General features: G+C 37.6%; 1 protein-coding gene across 10 annotated transcripts in view; it reads right to left on the bottom strand.

The window, feature by feature from the left end:
* The window catches only part of LOC121737102 (transient receptor potential cation channel trpm), a 282,713-nt gene that overhangs the window by 59,610 nt on the left and 199,038 nt on the right, over nucleotides 1–24,065 (bottom strand). For all 10 annotated transcript variants that reach the window (XM_042128652.1, XM_042128650.1, XM_042128657.1 and 7 more), the window contains exons 7-9: nucleotides 8,748–8,904; nucleotides 6,898–7,045; nucleotides 3,313–3,502 (exon numbers count right to left, since the gene is read on the bottom strand). In XM_042128652.1, the coding sequence (XP_041984586.1) occupies nucleotides 3,313–3,502; nucleotides 6,898–7,045; nucleotides 8,748–8,904 (495 nt within the window). The remainder of the gene's footprint in view (nucleotides 1–3,312; nucleotides 3,503–6,897; nucleotides 7,046–8,747; nucleotides 8,905–24,065) is intronic.

The raw sequence follows: 24,065 nt of genomic DNA, 5'->3' as shown, positions 1-24,065 counted from the left end.
TTCGGGGAAATTGTTTGAGATAAGAATATTGGTAAACACCTATTACTTTACTATTCGGTGATTAAAAAATATTGTACACTTTATAATAATAGTCATTGTCGTGTATTCCAATGATTATCTACTATAGGTAAAATAAAAATAATATGTATTTTTGTTTAAATACATTCATTATTTGATGATATAAATGACATTCTTGCAATCAAAACAGCTCTAGGTTCAAAAAAATACACTCTGGAGACTGGCTCTATCATTTCATTAGTACTTATAATCATTGCAGTTAATTATGTTTATCATAACCCTCATCGACACCAGAGTTGGTGTCACAATAATCAATATCATATTGTGTTCTAATAAAATGAATGATAATGGCAGGGAATTGCTTTAGACAGTCTTCCGAGAGCATCATAGGCCTTTCTTATATGACCGTGCTTTAATCGTCGACTTCTGTCTACATCGTAATACAGTTCAATGTAATCAGGATCAAAACTATGATAAAAACTTCTCAAGTTACAATACAATACAATATTCACACAACACACTATAACAGCACATCTTTTAGTAGCTAGCAATCACATTCCTAATTAAATACTGAATTGGGTCCCATTAGGACCTGCAGGACAACTTCCATGAATCATGTTTGACTGTCTGACAGCTGCTTGCAGGCGTGAAACTGTAACAAGTGCTGTCGTGACAGTTTTAAGCACTTCTTAGGAGTCTTTGCGAAAGAAGAAAATATCTAAATACGTTCTCGTTTATTTGTAACAGTCGGTCACGATTAGTTTATTCTGTAGTGTTCAAGTATTGCCCAATGCCCATACATCCTTGTTTGTGAGGAAACTCGCATGTGGATTACAAAAATCGAAACAGAATATGATTATATATCCTGAAAACTGAAAAAGACTGATTCCTACAATAACCGTAAAGTATAAAATAAAAATATGAGCAATGTACATAATTTAACGAATGTTTGGAAGGAAAAGGACCTTACCACTTGATGTCTTACAAAACGTCCGCTGGTCGTTCTTACGTCTATGACGACTTAAGACATCCAAAAAAGCTAGCCAGGGACAGAAGAAAGTCTGACTATTCCTGACTCTTTGGTCCTGTATAAACCTCTGCGATGACTGATCTGATGCTGGTTTGAGACTGGAGGCTGGAGGTGAGTGGACTGAGATGATCACCGCGATATGATGGTCGTCCGACTCAGATTCTACAAGTTGTCCAAAATAAAACCCAACCAATATGCCTTTATGCCCCAAAGGTGCACCGAAGAAGGTGAGTGAACCACATCAGAAAGAACAGAGAGAAGGAGAAAATTTATGTTGTAGTATCGCTGGACGCAGAGGGGGCCTTCGACAATGCTTGGTGGCCAGCTGTAAAGGTTCGGTTAGCTGCTGAAATTAGGTGTCTGGGGAACCTGAGGCGGGTGATCAGCAGCTACCTGAGTGGCAGGAGTGTGAAAGTGAGATGTGCAGGAGTGGAAGTGTGCAGTAGGCAGCAATGTATTTACCCGAATAATCATGCAATAGCCGTTTATCGTCAAATCATTTTGAGATATTTTTTCGCAATAGCCTATTGCCCAGTTTTTGGTGTAAAATACAATTTTAAGTATTGTTATGGAATAAACACATAATTTTTTATATCTTTGTAAATATCCACAGAAAAATTCTGAAAAAAAAATCACATGATGTATGACTTCTAGATGCCAAAAATCGCATAATCGCATAACCCCACAATAGCACACTGTCTGATTATTCGGTGGGGGCGTCGATGTATATTGTTCTAGATGACGCCCGCAACTCCGTTGCGCCAAAACTCGGTTATCGCGCGGGAACCGTACATTTTTCCTAGACGAAAACTATCCTATGTCCTTTCTCGGGACTCAAAGTATCTCCATGCCAAATTTCAGCAAAATCGGTTCAGCGGTTCGCGCGTGAAGAGGTAACAGACAGACAGACAGACACACTTTCGCATTTATAATATTAGTATGGAAGTATGGAAGTATGGATATGGATACTAAGAACGCCATAATTACTTTTTAGCCGGGATTATGACTTATAATTCACCACTGTGACACCAAATTAGCCGTTCAAAGGAATTTTAACAATCGCAAAACTGGATATAAACGAATTGGCTGCCAAAACCTTTCAGAATTCAATTAAAATACTTCGAAAAACGAGTTGTGAAATTCACGTTCGTTTTTAATAAACTTTAATATATGGTAGGTATAGCCCAAGTCTATACTAACATAAATACGAAAATGTGTCTGTTACCTCTTAATGCTTTGACCGCGATACCAATTATACTTAATTAATTATACTAAGGGCCTGTTTCACCACTTTCTGATAAAGTGCCGGATAGGCTATCTACAATTTATTTGACAGATTCTCCATACTCTGTTTGTGATTACACGTTCCATTTCATTCACACAATCCACGTTACCATTTATCGAACTATAATCGAGCTTTAACCAAAGCCTCCATCAATCTGGTGCCGTACTTGACCAGACCCACCATAAATTATATCCGGGTATAAATCGTCAGCCAGCCGGCGATATATCATCAGCAAACGCCGCAGGATAACCTCCAAATTGCCAACGAAAATTGCTATTACATGAAAATTTTTAATGTGTTTTTTTTCTATATTTGCCTATTTAAGCTATCTTGTGATATGACTTTGACGTGTTGATTGAAGCACCGTTCCTAAACGAACTGCAAAGTGTAGTTTTACTGACGTTGATAGTTTCTGTGATAGCTAACTTATAACGTTTTCGTAGAGTTAAATAACGTGTCAATCGCAACGCGATGCGTAGAATGTATTTGCATTTCGGATTTGACAGAATTCAATTGCGTTGCAGTCAAATCTGTCAAATTCAGTACAAATTTAGAAATGCATCAACGCGTCGGCTTGCTGTCTGAATTGAACCTTAAATGACATGAAGACGAGTCATAATTGCTTATTGATAATAAATTAATCATATTAATACGAATTTTGATGTTGCATCGATAAGAATTATTGTCGAGAACCATTAGTAAAATGATTTTAAATGTACTAACATTTATCTCAAGATCATAGTACGTATTACGGTTTTACACGAAGATGAATGACACATTATACAATATCTTCGATGGCTACACTTGGAGATGATTAACCTAACTAGATACAAAAATAACGAGATAAGCGCATAATTTCTGTACACATGTAATCCTATCTACACATATAATATATCCGCATATACTGTCTTTTCGTCATTTCTATCTATCTCTCGCTTCAACGAACGTGTCACTTTTGTGCCAAGCTCGCATCACTCACCAGGCGGCCACTCCTGTCCGTACACGAAGATCTCGGAGCGGGCGATGTCCACCCTGTTCCACGTGAGCGCCAGCGACAGCTGCTCGCTGGGCGACAAGTGCTGCGCCCGGAACAGCGCCGTCAGGATCACCTGGTCCAGCTCCTGAACTTCCCCGCCTTCCGCCCGCTCCTGGATGCGGAACACGGTGATCTGGAAATAGGGAGAGAGAGTGAGATTGACGCAATATTATTGGACAGTATTATCGTTTTAACATCGCCGTGCAGAATTGTAGTCCAAGATAATCGCAGCAGCATTATCGTGTAACTTTGTCGCTTCAACATTGCCGTGCAACATTGTTACGAAATTAAGTAAGTTCAAGTATAAAACAAACTCGCTTTTTTTTGTCCCCATTGCATGCTTAATTCTTTAGAAACACAACGGATTTTGATGCGGTTTTCCTTAATAAATATAGCGATTCAACAGAATGGACAAAGGGACTCATTATGTAGAATCAAGATCCTGAATTAACAATCCTAAATAAGGACTCAGAATGTAGAATCTTGAATTAGGATCCTTAATATAGGATCCTGAAAGGGAATCTGAATTTGGGATAGTGAATTAGGTTATTCAATAATAGGTTCCTGTTTTAGGAACCTGTTTAAAGACGCAACATTGGGATGCACTATCACCGTGCAACATTTTCATGCAACATTGTCGAGCGGAATTATCGCCTCTTCTAAATAATATAACCAATATTAAATTCATCACGTTATTAAAGCAGTGAAAGGATCTATCAAAACCAATATCGGAGTTATCAAATATGCAAGTGGCAATCGACTGATTCCAAATTGATTTTAACTAATTAATTTCAATTGACGCTGCCACTTTTAGTCCAGGATCCAAATTAAAGTCAATCTTCACCCATTTAATAATTTATTCAATAAAATAAGTTTCTAAAACTACTTTTCAATGTCCCATATAAAAATGGGCTAGAATAAAATTAAAAAAAATGTATTATTATATTCTAAATCGAGCCGTCAGCGTTGTTTAACGCGCGGGAAATGTACTTTTTTCGCCACAAAAACTATCCTATGTTCATTCCAGTTTCACAAATTATCTCCATATCAAATATCATCAAAATTGTTTTAGCAACTTTAAAATTAAGAGGTAACAAAAAGACAGACAATTTTACATTCATAATATTATCTAATATACATTGTATAAAATTCTCGTGTGTCACAATGTTAGGCCGCGTACTCCATAGTGATTATATTCTCTTTGGCGTACTCCTCCGAAACGGCTTTACTGATTTTAACCAAATTTTATATGCATATTCAGTGGCTCTGAGAATCGGCTACTGATTACTTTTTATATTGATAAGTGCATTTGTTGAATAAATAATAGTAAATTATTACAACTCGAGACTGACGGCGACCATTGTGCGACGGGATTGCAATGGACGTTGCCATGGTGACATACTTGTTTAGTCACACACACACACACATAAAATAGTACGGGCGAAATACTTTATATGGCAAAGAAACGTTTCGAGATTTTAGTGGTTATAGAAAGAGGTAATTATACATAAAAATATCCAAGTAGGGTTGTTCAAAAGGAGCATAATTTTATACATAGCTGTGTATGTACGTCAAAAATGCCTGCCACGTTAAGATGAAAGCACTCTGGCATATAATCTCATACGTTATTCATGTCGGAAATCCAAGTGGAACGTCTTGATAAAACAATACTCCTTCACACGAATACATTTATATAGTTCAATTTATACCTCTACTTATTATAAAATTTTATCTTTAATCTTATATCTTTAAACGAGCAATTCTTGTATATATATTTATAATTGGAATCTCGGAATCGGCTCCATCGATTTTCATGAAATTTAGTATATAGGGGGTTTCGAGGGCGATAAATCGATCTAGCTAGGAATCATTTTTAGAAAATGTCATTTTATTCGTGTTTTATCGAATACCGAGCAAAGCTCGGTCAAATAGCTAGTATAATTAATGTCAGCAATAATAATCGAGTGTAGGCCACGCACTACTTTAAGATCGCTCGGCGAAACCGGATAGGCAACAAGCCAATGTATAAAAAGGCTTTTCCTATCATGCGGATCTGCTCCGTATGCGGGTGACAGCACACTCCTAGCCGCGCGTGTTGCCCGCATGACAGGAAAAACATCTATGAAAATATGATAGGATGCAACTTGAAAAAACACAAAATACATAGCTACAATAACGTATCAGCATCGCGCCATCATTACTAATCTACTTTATGTTGACAATGTTTTTGTTTGTCATGGTGTCTTTTCCCATAATATTATGCCCGACAAAAACGAAGCGAACGTTATTCGCTGTGCAAATTTCTATTAGTCAGGGGTATACTCTACAAGCTGATGATGATGCAGGTGTGCTCATCACAGTCCGCTGGGCTCGCATCGATCCCTCACCGGACAGAGGTACACAACCTTTGCGGGACATCTTTGTTCGCTTCAAAGTTTAATTTCGTAAACGGATCACCGGGTACAATCTGTGAAAGGTTTTGCACCCCGTTGTTCGATAAGCCGCCTCTTTGGAATCTTATTGAGTGAAGAGTTAAGTATCGAAAGTGAAGGTATTGCAATTTGTTAACAATATACAATAAGTAAATAACGCCCGCAACTCCATTGTACTAAAATGGGCTTATCGCGTGGGAACCTTACATTTTCCGGGATAAAAAGTATCCTATGTCCTTTCTCGGGACTCCAAGTATCTCCATACCGAATTTCAGCAAAATCGGTTTAGCGGTTTGGAAGGGAATAGACAGACCGAATTAGTGTGGCTTATTGTACCGAGTTGGGCACACGAGCACATAATGTTATTACCGTGATTTCAGATAACTTTAAGTAGCTAAAGTAATATGAAGGATCACGTCACGTGCGTATCACATGACTACTGTATATTAAGAAAGTTACATTTCAAAGACACGGCTGTCGTTTGTTAGTTTCTGTAGCCGAGTGATTGAGGCCCGTATAAATAGTCAGTACTTAAGATGCATCTCGGTCCCAAGACACGGTTCAGGGTCTGTGATTGGTTGGCTGTCAAGACTTAGACCAATCACAGAGCCGAATCGCGTCTTGAGACCGGATCGCATCTTAAGTACTGACTATTTATACCAGCCTAAGAGTCGGCGTTGCTCGCAGCTTGTGGGTTCGATCTCCGTGTTTAAACAACAAAAACCTTTTCAGTTTTGGTAAGGATATATGGCGGACCAGCTAGCGCCTCAACCCGACAGCAAACTATCGCAATTTTTAAGACAACGCGGCAAATGTTCATTTACGACAGTTTTAAAATCTGGCTTGGCCGAGTTTTCCAGCACACTCGGCTGGAAGGTCTTCCTTTGGGGTCAGCTCACATATTCTCACATAATTTACTTTGCAAGTCTTCTCACTTTGACGTCCGGCTTTTTGATGGTTTTTCCGTCTACTGGTCTTTCGGTCTACTCACCATGTTCATCTTGCGCGTGCACTGCAGCAGCTCGGCGTAGAGACACTCAGCCTGGGCCAGCCCCTCTGCTAGTCTACTAGTCTACTGGTCTTCCGGTCTACTCACCAGGTTCTTCTTGCGCGTGCACTGCAGCAGCTCGGCGTACAGACACTCGGCCTGGGTCAGCCCCACCTCGAAGGTCTTCTGGATGGTGCCGATGAGGTAGTCCCGCATGGACTCCAACACCGTCTGCTCCCCGGTCTCTGATGCATATCTGAACAAGACATTAGGGTTACTCAAGAAAACAAACAATAGAATTAACATTTTAAACTTTCGCGTTGCATTATAATGAAACTTTTTAATCGGGACTTAACGCGACTTATTTAAGTAGTAATGCTACTACGAGTACATACAAAAAACGATAGAATTAGCAAAATGTAACTTTAATAAAATTCCTAGTCGACAGTTTCAAATATTTTCCTTCGTTTTAGGGCAATTATTGAGTAGGAAAGAGATGTTGTCAAAAAAGGGATTGTGAAGACTGCAAACGTCATTACACTACGTATTTTCACGTATGTGTGCGACTGCATTCATCATCATATTTTTTATGGAATACTAAATTTATTAGATACAAGGATTCTGAAAAGCTTAGTTTAAAGCACGGTACCCGCACGGTAAATAAGTATCTATAAATTCCAATCGGTTCCGGACGAAATCAAGCTATTCACCAAAAATATAAAGCTCACAAACCAATGGTAAAGTTTATAAATTCCATATTCCCTTCTCATAACAAAATGCAAGCACACAACATGTGCGGGGAACTGGCCGTTATAACTTATTAGTACCCTCATTTCGCCCCGGCTCTAATTATTATGAACTCTCAAAATTTAACCCCTATTATGACGTCACTAGCAAAAACGGCCGAAAATGGGATAAAATTAATGCTTTCCATTTTACGGAGCAAGCCCATATTTTGTTTATCCCTCGTTTCTGTTGTAATAAAACCATAATGTTTATTATTTCCGATCACATCAAATGAATTAGATAAAAACAAAGAAGTAGGTATCGTGTACAGCCTATAGGCTGTACACGATATTAAGATTGTTAGGCAAACTGGAGAGGAACATAGGATACGTATATTGATTAAAAAATTACATTATCTGCCAAAAACATGTATACTACTACTCGCCACTCAAATATGTCTCAATATTAAAATTCGAAACACCTTCCATTTTTTTGTGATCTTTAAGTTGAGCTCGATCTATTCATAAAATTTTTGGTGGTAAAGAAACATAACATTATGTTTACTGTGCATGGACGAATTAGCCTCAAAACGATAACACGTTCTAACAGTGCAAAATTCAGCAAAAGTTACCCTAACTGATGTGGGAAGCTAACTTTTGCACTAAAACTATAAATTCAGTAACTCCAGCAAAGTCTAATAACTAGTTTTGTACTTCCCAACTTAAATACGACCGAAGTTATTTAGTTGGCATATCAAGTTTAAGAATTTAAGTACAGCTACTTATAAAATCTTAGGGGGGTACACTATTGTAATCAAAGTTTTGGGTCTCAGAGCGTCAATTGTTTCTATTTTATGAGCGAGCCATTATGCTTTGAGATAATAGGTCGGCTTACCAAAATAATATACTTTCAAAAACTGAATGGAAATCAAATTTATATTGCGTTTCTAGTAGAAAATTGTTTTAATCCCAATAATACTCACGTAATATTTGCACTCACGTATGCACAAAAGCAATATAACTCAGTTGTGCGCAAAAGCAATATTATACTCACTTGTGCACAAAAGCAATACTCTCTCTTGTGCACAAAAGCAACATACTCACTTGTGCACAAAAGCAATATACCCACGAATGCACAAAAGCAATATACTCACATGTGCCCAAAAGCAATATACTTACTCACTTGTGCACAAAAGCAATTAACTCACTTGTGCACAAAAGCAATTAACTTACTTGTGCACAAAAGCAATGAGGTCCGCCGCTCTGCCGCTGCCGTCACACACGACCACCGGGACCGGGGGGTTGTCCGTCACATACTCCAGCACCGCCCGCACCGTGTTGGTACCACCTTCAATCACGAGACACACCACCGGCGTCGAGGAGTGGGTGTCTGCAACAAAGACGAAGAAGTCAGTTTCTGTGTATAGATGTTGCTTGTTGGAGTGATGAATCTATTGAAGATAATGATTGGAGTCCGGCATGTGACGTGATGATTATGGTGGAATAATAATTTAACGGCTAATGGCTAAAGTAGTATCAATCCCATCAAAAACATACCTGTTAAAATGGGGCCTAGTTCCTATCGGCTAATTTTTGGCCTAAAAAATAGTTGAAACTTGAAATTCAATCCAAAGCCAAGTTCAGATGAACTTCATCGATCATAATCATCTTCATCAACAGCCTGATCCATAATACTTCTAATTTGAACTTGGCGGGTTAATTAAATTCTATAATTAATATTGCCTAGTTATAGAATTAATCAAGTATAGAAATAATTACGTATAGCACAAAACCAGTCAAGTTCAAATTTAGTTTAAGAACTAGGCCTGCGCACTTCCGTGCGCTTTGATTGCTGATCCTTAACTAAATGATTTTTTCGGAATAACATAAAAGCTGTAGAAAAGCGCTATTCAAGTTATTAACAGTACATTTTTTTAACTTTCAATAATAATTGTGTTTTCTACTAAGTTATAAATTAGTTACTACATCGAAAGAATAGAATAGAAAATCAACAGCTGTATTAACTAGGTAAGGTTAAATTTTAGTGCTTAGAATTAAACATTTTCTATAAAATTCAGTGTTTAGATACTTATAATTATTGGAGTCGAGTTACTATATCTTCTATTCAATATAAAAATCTTTATATTTTGACTCATCTAGTGGTTTGGGATATAGCTCTAAATATTTGCTAAGGGTTATTCACGATCCCTTAAATTCAAATATCTAAATAACAAATCCTTAACCTTTTGTACGAATATCAAATATTTATAATTATTTAGTTACAAAGAAAAGGGTCAATTATGCTCCAAGCGGTCTGTAGAGCCTCTCATAACGGTATTTAAATCTTGATTATTATTAACACAAGCACATTCTCAAAAGGGCTATCAAATTATACCAAATTGAGCTTGTCATTTTTGGTACCTACAGAATTGAGATATTAGAACCTCAGACAAAATAAAAGTTAGAGACAGAGATCTTCAAATAACAAAGTGGGTAGTTTTAAATTCATGTGTGATTCAAACTACGCTATTGCGTAAATAAGTAGCGTAGTTTAGTGTATAAGTGTGTGTAAGCGCATGTAAATAAAGTAGGGTAGCTTCAGTTTTTAAGAAACGCCATGCGCAATAGCAGTTACAATAATGACAAACAAAAGAAAAACAAAGTCAACACCTCCTTTCCAATTGTCAGAAAGCAAGGGAGACACCATAGGGAGACACAACCACTTAATTTTTATCATTCGATGCCGTGTTTTATGTGCACATAAAAACGTATTCTTACCTTTTATATAACATAAAATTTATACGTCCACGATTGATATTCTGTGAGGTGAGGTTTTTCAATAAAATCGTGATATAAAACCTCCTCGTGAATGGGCGCCATGTTGCGTGTTCCAAATTCAAACATGATTTTGTCCCGCCATTTCGCTAGCGTTTATAGGCGCCATTTTGTTGTAATGACACATAAACATGCCTTGATAATAATGTATTGTGAATTGTAATGGGAATCAGTACTAAATATTACATTATCAAGAAAATGTATTGATTTTGATGATATTGATGATCTAATAACATGTAACTTACTATTATTACGATTTAAGGTCGCATTTTGGACTGATAGACCGCACACAACTTTAAGAGTTTTCGGCGAAACTGGAGCTGACTAATAGCGGCTCACTGATCAACCAATAGATATATAGATAAGTAGATATAGCCCCGCTCACTCCTCTCCCCACCAAAGAGACCTTGCACATCAAACGCTGCGCATTCCCCTTCTATTTTAGCCAAACTATCTGAAAGTTGTGCACGACCTTTGCGTAAACATAAGTATAGTCTGTCCAAAAAGTGAAGAAATTAAAAAGTGGCAACATCGTAGTGTCCTTTTTTCTTAGATTGATTTGAAAGGGATGACACTAAGATGTTGCCACTTTTTAATTTCTTCACTTTTTTGACAGACTATACGTATTAAAATTTCTTATAATGGCACGTTAATATTATGACATAGGTAATTAATATGTAGCATTACATATCTTACAATTGTTTGCACGTAAAAAAGCGGTGATAAAACCCAGTGATAAAATTCGATGAACATCGTAATATCGCTTTCAATACCATACACTTCTCGCTTTATACAATTTACGAGCTTCTCCCAAGCTTGATGATGACATATTTTGATGTTTGAATTATATTATCTTACGGCCGTTCCCAATATTTGATCTATCTCTGGTTTTGCCCTACTAGAGATAGGAATAGCTCACATTAGACATTAGAGACATATATTTTATGTCAATTGTGAGTTATTCCTATCTCTAGTAGGGCAAAACCAGAGATAGATCAAATATTGGGAACGGCCGTTAGTGTGTTTTGTGAGCCGAGTATAAAGCCTGATTCTTAATTCTAAATACTAGACCTAATTCACTTTTAAATGATTATTATTAATAAAATATATTCTTGATAATATTATTGAAACAAAGGGTTTTTCTTTGCAGCGCGTTATGTTCGCAAACTGATGCTCATTAATATAATATTTCGCGGTTTTAACTACAATATAATATCGAAACTGGTTTATTGTATGATTTAAATATCAGAATCGACCTTAAGACTAGCCTTTTGAAGGCTTCAGAATTTTCTGATACATGATCTGTGTAGCAAGGCAACAGTAGGTCCAATAATGAGCCGTTACTGAAATTATAAGCAAGATCTAAGATTTTAATATAAATAATGTATATTTTAGCACTTTTTGATGACTTTGTGTAGAACTTAAAGCTAGGTAATTAAGGGCTAAAGTGGCTGGCAAGCTTTATGAAACTCTGAGCTAGTTTTCAAAGGCCTAAGCCAACTTGTGTTCAACTTTTGTGGTAAGCCCTAAAATAAGCTTTTTTTCTCCGGCTAATTGCTTCACAAATGGTTTACTAAATTAGTGATATAGCCTGGTCACCGAACACGTAGAAATTCGACCACTGACGTATTTATTCTTGTCTCTTTCACACGCGAAAATAACGCTATCCTGTGGAAGCGAGAAAGCGATTCATGTGCGAGTGAAGAAGACAAGACGTAGTGCTAGGTTTATGGATGAATATCTGCGTGTTCAGTGACTAGGCTATAGTAGTTTCTACTTTTCTGGTCTAAGACCTGTGAGCTACGATTGGCAAGCTTTAGAAAAAGTGCTAGAGTGGAAGTCAGAAGTAGAAATTTAGTTTTCTACGTTTTTAGTTGTTTGGCCAGTTGTGTTGAAAATGCTCGTGCGAAAATGAACTTTATCATACATAAAGTTGAAAATAGGAATAGTTAGCCATTTGATTTTCTTCTTTATTGTATCAAGATAAAGTACACATTTCTTTTAATGAAATGAAAGCCTTAATTTTACTATTCTAATACATAATTAATGCAGATTTATTCCTTGTTTGATCCAATTCGTTTCTTATCCTTCTACAAAATGATACACTCATAAAATATCAAACCTATGTCATTGTTATTTTATGAGGATACCAATAATGTAGATAGCGGGGTGAAAATGGTCGCTTTGTAGAATCATAATATGATTCATTTTCTTAAAATTGCAAAACGGTCACTCTGCTTGCAATTCATGTCTACAGATCGACAAGACTTTAAATGAACGGGGCGAAAAAAAAAACTAACGCTGCCATCATACAAAAACGTCGTTTTTGACAGTTTTCCTTTACGTGCAGCGCCCCCGCTCACGTTCATAAAAAGCCTTATCGATCTGTAGTAATTCGTACGAATTTGACATATTTTGTCAGTTTGACAGTTTTGCCAATTCATTTGCTGAATTGATTGAGAGGAATTGCTAAATGCGACCATTTTAGCCCCGCTGGTGGTTTAGCCCTACTAAGTACTCACAATATACGGTTTAACTCGATTGAGCCATCACATAGAGTAAAAACCACGGCTCGGGCTTTCGTCCACGCATTTAGCATTAGTGTCTAAACTCAATAGGCCGAAGTTACGCGGCGTAAATTACGTCCGCAATGTCAAACGCATACAATATACGGACGGAACGCGACGGAATAGTGTCTCATCGGCAATTTAAAATACATTGCGGGCGTAATCATGGGGAATTTACGCCGTGTAACTTCGGCCTAGTGTGTTCAGACACTTACTCAATAGTTTTACTCCAAATCGAGTAAAAATTAACGTGTGGAACGCAAAACTCACACGCTTGAGCAAAGCTCGACGGCTCGCGTCGAGTAAGTTCGAAGGAAATTAGATTTATTTGATTCCATCGAGCCGGCTCGATGCGGGCCTTCGAGCTGTGAGTTTTGCGGTCCACACGGTAATTTTTACTCGATTTGGGGTAAAACTATCGAGTAAAACCATATGTGAGTACTTAGCATAGGAAACAGACAGAATCGAACTAGGAACGTATAGTTGCATTAATATTGCATTGCAATAGTCGAATTAAGGAGGAGCAATCTTCAACCTTTTATAGACCGTAGACACTACTTTTAGTACTTGTTATCTAGGTGCACTAGTTTGTCTAGACTTACAGTTCCTTATGTATATCCGCTTTTGAGGTAGACCTGGTAACAAAGTAGATCTAAAAATTTTGAAAATAAAACCAATTGTATACGACAATGCCTGTTAGCATTATAGATACCAGATAAAAATAAGTTTCGTTGTGAGGGGAATACATTTTATGAAGATACAAGTTAGCGTGTCCGAAAGATACATCACAATTCACAAGTGATAAAAATAATTAAAGTAATGTCGATGTCGCAGGCACATTGTATATTTAGCCGTATTACATTACGGCTAGCCGTTTTAAAAAACGGCGCCGTTTTGTAATGCGGCGTGTCGACGTTTAGCCGGATTGTAATTGCGATACGTTCTTCAATAAGGCGGCCCACGTTTAGCCGCATCGTAGTCCTATGTAAGTTATAGGGTGACCATGATTGCAAAATAAAACAATGCAGCAATGAGTGGCCTTCATTAAATTTTGGTAAGCACTCAGAGAATAAGCAAAAAATTCTGGATTTATCTTTTGTTTTATGACGGTCGCCTGCTGCTGCCGCAGCACGCTCGCTTCGCTCGCTCGGTTCCCTCTGTGTTGTGATCTAAGTTCTAACCTAACCTATATTTGGACTTTCTGGATTGTGTTTGTTTTTGTTTTGGCGGGAGGCTAGGCCCCCCGAGCCCCCCTTTAGGGGGGCTGCGCCCCCCGGTCCCCCCGCTTCGATATCCGTGGTAAGTAGGCCTTCTGTTAAGTCTTTATTAATTAATAAAATAAATAAATGAATAATGAAATGAAATAAAAATACTGAAATGTTTTCTCTGCTGACCGAATGTATAATCTTGCCGACCAAGTAATTATTCTGCCGAGTGACTGTTTATTTTGCAGATACATAATAAAACTCGCTGCCAGTTATGTGTTTAAATTGCTGACCATTATCATGATTATTTACAGGACACGAATTGCAGCCTGATTTTAATTATTGCTAACAAAATCTTTGTATGCTGACAAAATGATTTATTAGCTGTTATTTCTTGCAAACCAAATTTTTAAATGGCATACACAAAATTTAATTACTTCTCATATATTCATCTGTGACACGGGCAGCGCCACGAGTGTTAAGAAACGAATAACGAAACTAAAACTGTCAAAAAGGCGACTAGTCTCTAACCAATGACATAAGAAACACTTCTTATGTCATTGTCTGTAGCCTTATTACATTACGGCTAGCCGTATTGAATAACGTATAGCGCCGAATGCATTCCGGCGGTTTTTTATTCAGGCGCATTCAATCTGGCTAAACGTCGACACGCCGCATTACAAAACCCCGCCGTTTTTTAAAACGGCTAGCCGTAATGTAATACGACTAAATATACAATCCGACTGGGACATCGACATCTTTATTTAAAAAAAAATACTAAATCCCCATGAGTAAACTGTTAAACACTCAAAAACAAATTGTAATTAAACTCTATAATAAGAACTAGGGTTCTAGCTTAGAAGTTCTGTCCAGACTCGAGAGAGACACTTTGGTTTGGGATAAGACTGACCAAACACTATTAAGTGTTTGGTCAGTTAGCATAGTACATTTAACATTATAGTTTTTCTAATGATAGCAATTCCTGTAGCCCTAGCACGGCCACCAGTAGAAATGCGAAAGTATGGACAAACTGTGGAGATAAATTTAAGGTAGCGTTCCGATCTTTTCTCGTTCCCAAAAATGAAATTAAAATGCCACTTTATGACAGACTATAGTCCTAAAAATTCAAATAATATCCTACTCTATGACATATTATACAGTCTACTATAGTCTGTCATAAAGCGGCATTTTAATTGAATTTTTGTCGGTCGCGATTGGCCGCGGTAAAGATCGAAACGGCACCTTTAGTTTATGTCCACAGTTTATCTATACATTCGTATTTCTACTGGTGGCCGTGCTAGGGCTACTGATAATGCTAAGAAAAGAAAAAATACGCCTTTTGAACTTGTGAGCTTGCTTAGAATCAGCGCGGCAGCGGCCGATAGTCAGTTTGTTACGACGCAGTTTAAAATTGACCTTCAGTCGTATAATAGCTGCCTAAAAGTCTTTTAGTAGTAATAGTAAGGTTGCTATTATGTGTAACAGTCCAAAATCAATTATTCCTACATTACCGGAGCCGTTAGCCCGGTTAATATTACGTTGTCAGGGTACCTCTAGGTCGCGTCCTTGACCCGGCGCGCTACAGGTAGAGTGCTGAATTGTTACACTTCGTTGAGTGACATCATTATTGCATTATGTAATATCAGAGAAGTTCATTCATAGGCACATTGCGGACCTACGTGATTTGGTTGCGTTATGTCAAATTCAGCTAACAGATCACGACGAATATTCAATTGACATTACTTGAACAAATTACGTAGGTCCGTCATCTGTATAATGTCTATATAAAGCGGAAGAGTATGTTTGTTTGTTCGCCCATGGATACTCGCAACATCAGAAGAGCTGCAGGTGCGTTGCCGGCCTTTTAAGAGGGAATACGCTCTCTTCTTGAAGGTTGATAGCCTATTTATCGAGGAAGGCTATAGGCTATATTTTATCACGCTAAGACCAATAGGAGCGAATAAATAGAGGAAAATGTGGAAAAACGGGGTAATTATTTGAAATTGCTTATTATCTTAAAAACTACTGGAGCAATTTTTATGTTATTTGGCACACATGAAGAATAGACCACGTGAAGGGACATAGGTTATTTTATTGCGGAAAAATGTACGGTTTCCGTGAAATTCCTACATTACGCGAGCGAAGCCGCGCGGAACATTTATACTATACAATGTGTTTATATTGTGCTTATATCCTACTTATAATATTATTCTGTTCCAAAACATAATAAGACATATCGAATTTGCCATCAAACAAATGAAGTTTGTTCGGCCAAATCCTTTTGTGGATGCAATCTATTGTGATCGAAGGAACTCTAATTTATAAAAGTCCCACCCAATCTCCAGCACAAAGGACGGAAACATTGCTCCGTAAGGCGAGATAAGTAACACCCTAAAGTTATTTTCGACGCCGTAAAGCGAGATGAGAAACTTTATGATAGTTTTGTCGTAAAAATTTAAGTGAGTTATTCTTGATCGCTGACACTTGTTGCTATCTTTTTGTGATGAATGCCATCTTAGGGCCAACCCACACGTATAGATTCATCCACAAAAGGATTTGGCATCACAATAGATTGCATCCACAAAAGGATTTGGCCGAACGAACTTCATTTGTTCGATAGCAAAGATAGGTTTTATTTTAAAGGTTTAAGAACAGAATAATAATATCGTAAGTAGAATATAAGCACATAGTAGTAGAATATTACTATGTGCTTATATTCTACTTACGATATTATTATCCCCACTTATACGTGGGAGAGCCATGTTTCGGCACGAATGGGCCGGCTCGACCGGATAAATACCACGTTCTCACAGAAAGCCGGCGTGAAACAGCGCTTGCGCTATGTTTCGCCGAGTGAGTTAGTTTACCGGAGGCCCAATCCCCTAACCCCTACCCTATTCCCTTCCCTACTCTCAACTATTCCCTTCCCTTCCCTTCCCTACCCTCCCCTATTACCCTATTCCCTCTTAAAAGGCCGGCAACGCACTTGCAGCTCTTCTGATGCTGCGAGTGTCCATGGGCGACGGAAGTTGCTTTCCATCAGGTGACCCGTTTGCTCGTTTGCCCCCTTATTTCATAAAAAAAAAAAGAATAACTCAGCTTTATCTTTCAAATCTTTGCTCAGTGTCAACAGCGCGCGACTTACGGCCGTTCCCAATATTTGATCTATCTCTGGTGTTGCCCTACTAGAGATAGGAATAGCTCACAATTGACATAAAATATATGTCTCTAATGTCTAACGGCGGTTCCCAATATTTGATCTATCTCTGGTTTGGCCCAACTAGAGATAGGAATCGCTCACATTAGACATTAGAGACATATATTTTATGTCAATTGTGAGCTATTACTATCTCTAGTAAGGCAAAACCAGAGATAGATCAAATATTGGGAACGGCCGTAATGTGAGCTATTCCTATCTCTAGTAGGGCAAAACCAGAGATAGATCAAATATTGGGAATGGCCGTTAATAATTATTTGCATTGTTTTGTTCTCTTGAAGTATGTGAAAACATGCTTTTTTGTGCTTGTGCTGGTTGGGAGTTGGGACAGCCTAATACTAACAACCACACCACGTGGTCGGGCGTATATTTCGTATTGTAAATGAACTGGACCATTCACGCGTAGGTACCAGATTTTGCAGTCGTGGTCGACCACTTGTGTGATACCGACCACATCGCAACCACGGCCGATCACATCGCAGCCGCAACGTTGCGTCGATGCAATGACAGTGCGCGCACACCGCCCGCGCTCTTCCCCCCCTCCTTTTCATTGACTTTCGTACGTAACCACATCGCAACCACTGGCGACAACGTCGACATTTTGTCGGTACCACGACGCAACTACAAAAAGCTACAGCGACACCTCACAATCACACGTAACCACTGCTCGACCTTTTGTCGTTGCGATGTGGTGTGGTAGGTGTGGGTTGGCCCTTACAGCTTTCTCCTATTCATGCAGGGTGTAACGAAACAAAGCGATAATACTTTGAGGCGTGTATTAGACCCTTACATAGAGTTTATTGTAAAAGCAGCAGCTCAAATAAAGCAAGTAATTTTGTGTTCTATGTTTCTATATCAAAACGTCGACGCAATCAACAAAATGCCGTTACAGTAATTAACTAAAGTAGCTCTTTCAGCGCTTTTTATGTCACTGTGAACTATGTAAAAGAAACACATATACCTACACATCCTAAAGTATACTTTGTTTTGTTACATTCTGTACAGGCATAAGTACGGAGCACCATGATAGACAAAGCACCATAAGAATTTAGAAATCCCTAACTTTTGCCCCAAATTCAACGAATTGTTTGTGGTAGTCAGCCACAAACAATTCGTTGTGAAATAGGAGCAGTCGGTAGGATAATCTAATATACGAGCTTTTGCCCGCGGCTTCGCTCGCGTTAAGAAGTATTATTATATACAAACTTTCATCCCCTATTTTCATCCCCCCTTGGGGGTGGAATTGATCAAAATCCTTTCTTAGCGGATGCCCACGTCATAATATCTACCTGCATGCCGATCGGTCCAGTGGTTTGGGCTGTGCGTTGATAGATCACCAAATCAGTCAGTCACCTTTCAGTTTTATATATTATATAGATTAAAGATAGATTAAATATTAATGGGTTAATTAATAACACATAATAATAATATAATAAGTAAGGTCAATGTGTCGAAGTCCGTCTGGGAGGTAAGTCCGTCTAGCGGCAATAACTTCCATATTTGAACGACTAGTTTCATATGGCTCAGTGGGTAAAACAATATTGCAAAGTTAGTTTGACCTAAGAAATAGACATGTCGCTACTAACTACCTGTTACGAAAAAAACGATCTCAATTTTTTTTCCGTTTACACTCGCAGTCGGAGTGTAAGCCTCTGCCAAAAAAATTAAAAAAAGTGGAAATACGAAGGAGTTTTTGGAGTTTCTTGGATTACATAAGTAATTTAGTGATCCTTTTACTTATTACTGGTGTTCGATTCGTTAATATCGCTTTCTCGAATCAGATATTGTCAACATTTTCAAATATACATGTCTTTATTGTTAATTTGCATTGAAACTTAGGACTACTAAATCATAGCACTGCCCAAATTTTACTGCACGAAAAGAGCATACAAGAGGGGCTGATAAAAATAGCAAAAGTTATAAACAACAAATTAAAAAAAGATTGGTTTGGTTTTTTCAATATTCCCAAAACCAACAATTATTTGAGATAATCAAAATTTGAAAAAAGATGCTTAAAGAGCAGGAAATTTCCTTAAAAAAACCCTACCTCCCGGACCAACAAACCTTATAATTTTAATTGAGCGGCGAAAATAATGGTAAAAACGTGTAACTTTCGCGTGCATGGCCTCAATCTGCCACGTAAACTAAAAAGTTATTTTAACTAACTAAATATTAATATTACGGAATAAAAAAAATAGGTACTAAGTAGACGTATCAATAACAATAATCAAATCAAAATTAAGTAGGGGAGTATGTTGAAAAATGTCTCATTCCATAAATGATGATGAAGCAAAATTGTAGATTTTACCGGCACTAATTAATATAATTTTGTTGTAATAAACATTTATGTTTATACTTAGTGTTTAATTTTTCAAAAAATGCACTATAATTTTAATGAAAATGTTTGCAACCACTTAGACTTACGATATGCCGGACTTGCCTTAAAGTGATATAAAATTAATTTTCTCTGGAATGCGAACCTTATTACCGACACCTTAAACACATATTTGAATGGCCGTTTTGCGGCTTTGCTAGAAACCGTTGCCATGCATTTTACTTCACAAGTTATGGCTATACTGCTGCTAGACGGACTTACCACAAACTGTAAGGGAAGTCCGTCTACACGCCGAGTTTTAAAAAAATACTACGTAAGTAAAAAAATATGGCAGCTAAGATTATTTTTAGATCATTATAGGCCTAATTAATATATAGCCTATAATTTCCGATAACACAAGTAACTTTAAAAAGCGAATGTCAAGTCAAAAAATTATGTTAAACTTTAATTTTAGAAAAGTATGCCGGACTTCGACACATTGACCTTACTTAATTAGTGATAACTGATAAGTAATAACATACTAATTACTACCTAATTAGAACTTACTAGTGCATACTAATTATGAACACTAATTAATGATGCAGAGATGCCTTTTATGATGCAGAGATGCCTTTTGATACAAAAGTTATCTCTATGTTCAAAAGTTTTGAACAATAAGGTAAGGTAAATAAAAAGGATTCATCCGAATGCATGGGAATTTAAACTTTAACAAATTTATGGACGGTTCAATTTCGTTTAGTATTTTAAAGTACCCTCTGACCTAATTTTGACCTTTTGCACCTTCAAAAATCAAAGCCTAGCTCAATATCAGTATCAACATCAGCTTTGCACTAATCTGTTGCACTATAAACGTATCAGGCGATCCGTGAGCTTGTTTGATAAAATTGGTGACAAATCAGAACTTCTATTATTCGGGTATTTTTAATTTTATAAGTAAGTACTAAGTACATTCTTTAGAAATAGGATAATCTTATATATAAAATTCTCGTGTCACAATTTTCGTTAAGGTAGGTACTCCTCCGAAACGGCTTGACCGATTCTCATTAAATTTTGTGAGCATATTGAGTAGGTCTGAGAATCGGCCAACATCTATTTTTCATACCCCTAAGTAATAAGGGTTGCTCACCCTTTTTTTTGGACGAAATTTTTTGTTATTTTTTTATAATATGGCATTAAAAATACATACAACCCAAAATTTTTACTTTTTTATCACCAACCCCTATAATTATTAATACTCGAGACTGACGGCGACCATTGTGCGACGGGATAGCGATGGACGTTGCTCTGGTGACATACTTATTTAGTCACTTCAATAAAATAATATGGGCGAAATACTTTATAAAGCGAAACAACGGTTGCCGGGACAGCTAGTAATATTATATTGCTGAAATGTTTTTTACGCCAGAGGCAGAGCACAGCAGGCTGTCAATATTCTTATATTGTAAGACTAGAATATGACGCCTGCAACTTCGTTACGCCAAAACCGCACATTTCCCGGGATAAAAAGTATCCAATGTCCCTTCCCGGGACGTTGAATTCGTAAAGTGGTAACAGATGGACAGACAGACACTAGACAGACAAATTTTCGCATCCATACCATATTATATTCATATGAAAGTGTGTCTGTATGTCTGCCTGTTACCTCTTAACGCCCAAACCACTGAACCGATTTTCCTGGGTCTATAGATATGCAGTTCGAGTCCTGGAAAAGGACATTGGATACTTTCTTACCGGAAAAAATACGGTTCACGGGCGATAAACGTATTTTGGCACAACGAAATTGCGAGCTTCATAGATGAACTAGAGTTTATAATACTCGTATTATATAGTATGGATTGCTTATCACATTTTGGCGCGAACTTGCGCTATGTAGGGTATGTTGTATCGATCAGGCTGCAGCGAGCCACAGGTGGCAGATACTACGGTAAAACAACGAACAACGATCTAGAACATACTACGCAAATGTGATAGAGCCCTGCGTCAGCACGAATGGGTCGGCATGGTCCAATGCAAAGGCCTTCGGAAACAGTTTTCGAAATAATACTTATGCGTTTGACAAGTCGCTGGCCCCGGGCAATAAAGGCGTAATATCAAAAATCGTTTTGTTTAGGAGAGACAAAATAAGCTATTTTGTTTATAGTGCAGCGTACAGTGGTCCAAAACAAATGTGTGATGTCTCATATGAACGTTAATTTTTTTACCTATTTAACCATATCAAAATAATTGTAACAGTATAAAAAAATATTGAAATAATTGAAAAAGTATAATACAACTAAGAAGCGATATTGTTTCAATTGTAACATTGTTTATCGACTTTATAAAAACACAAAACCGCTTGAGATTTACGGCTGTAAGAACATAATACGACGTATTTTTCGCTTTAGATTTCGAGCGTATCAGCCGATCACTCCGTTCTTCTGGGGAATCTTACAGCGAAAGCTTAGTTGTATCGTATCTTCACCGGTTTTTTTTAGTTATGTTTCATAGTGTAATGCAAGAATACAGTTTAAGTTGTAAGAGAATTTTCGATTCAACAAAGCTTTTGTCATTTATTATACCCAAATATTATTTTAAAAATATGAAATAAATAGGGGTGATAGACTAATACTCAGAGAAGCCAAAAATCAAATAACATTAAAAAGGGCGTAACCGGCGCTTACCGCTTTGTTGCCCGGGGCCAGTTAGTGATGTAATAATGTGGCTTTAAGAGATGATGGGAATTAAGAGGACCTTGAGTGCAATTTGCAACACCAGAGAAGTTACACATGTACCTACTCGTATGACGTAAACCCTGCACATATCTACGGGGAGTGACTATCGCTTACAATCAGGTGATCTGTCTGCTTATTCTTTGGCTACATAGAAAAAGCTTGAAAACTATGTCTAAAATGGCTCCTGGGTAAGCCGAGCAAAAAAATAGACGTCAGTTTTCTATATGGCCGCGGTGGGCGATTGAAAGTCAAATCGAATCGAAATCTTGTTTCAATGGAAACCTAGACAAAAGCTACGCCAGTCTACATTTTAATTAGAATTCCTAGGATTTAGAATAGAGGTTCAGACTTCAGAATAGGGACCTGTCGCTGACAGACGTTTTAACAAGTTAACAAGATAACTAGGAATAAACTGAAATTGTCAATAGACTATCTGCCGTACTCAGGCACGAATATTAATGACATTACTCCCAAATTAGTAATGCGCATGGAAATCTTCGCTAATAGGGATGATGACAAGGTCAAAGATTAGCGAATTTTGTTAATAAAATAAAGAAATCACGGTAAAAAATAAGTGTTCCCAAACTTTCAGCTTGATAGCATTTGTATTTTTATTGGTATGCGCCTTCAAAGTTGGATATTCAAGTCGATTTTTTTTTCAATTAAATTTCTTAATATTTGTATACAATTCGATAATTTATGCAATTAAAAGCAACTTTTGTTATGAAACCACTTTCATAAACGCAATATTTAATATACCTGTCGAACAAAGTTGTCTCCCGATGCGTACAAACTACGAAAGACTGATGTCACACTTTCGTAGCACTTTGTATGGAGCGTTTCGGGCAGGTCTTTTTTATGAGATATTTGAATTGTCATATCTTGGTGAATTTTTAAGCTATCAGAGTCATTCTTTCAACGATGTTTCTATTTATTAAGTGTCTTTCAATTACCGATAACAAAAAAAATAGTCATCATGCCTATTGTCGTAATCACGAAAACACCCGAATCTATGAAACTTGCATTTTGCACCTTGTTTTTTTAAATGAAATAAGGGGGCAATCGAGCAAACGGGTCACCTGATGGAGAGCAACTTCCGTCGCCCATGGACACTCCCAGCATCAGAAGAGCTGCAGGTGCGTTGCCGGCCTTTTAAGAGAGAATAGGGTAATAGGGGAGGGAAGGGAAGGGAAGGGAATAGAGGAGGGTAGGGAAAGGAATAGCGTAGGGGATTGGGCCTCCGGTAAAGTCACTCACTCGGCGAAACATAGCGCAAGCGCTGTTTCATGCCGGCTTTCTGTGAGAACGTGGTATTTCTCCGGTCGAGCCGGCCCATTCGTGCCGAAGCATGGTTCTCCCACGTATATACATTCAAAAGAAATAGAAGTAAATATCATATAGCCGGTGGCTGTCCGCTGTCGGCTGTCGCTAACTCACCGGGAAGCCATCGCGGCGTTACCATGGTAACGTCCAGTCAGGCACCTCTACGTCGCTGCAAAGCGCTGTTTTTATTAAAGTTTAAAACAGCGCTTGCAGCGACGTCTTCCGACGCTCTGTTTAAATTGCGAAAATTTATATGCGCATTATCACTTTGGGAGCAGTGTACTGTAATAATTAAATGAAAATTTTGTCATTATATTAAACTCTTTCTTTATCTTTCAGCTTCGTTAAATTGAAGTTT

Source organism: Aricia agestis, chromosome 20, assembly GCF_905147365.1.
Source record: "Aricia agestis chromosome 20, ilAriAges1.1, whole genome shotgun sequence".
Lineage (NCBI taxonomy): Eukaryota > Metazoa > Arthropoda > Insecta > Lepidoptera > Lycaenidae > Aricia > Aricia agestis.
Note: the sequence above shows the minus strand (reverse complement) of the source record. Positions and strands in the feature narration are given on the sequence as shown.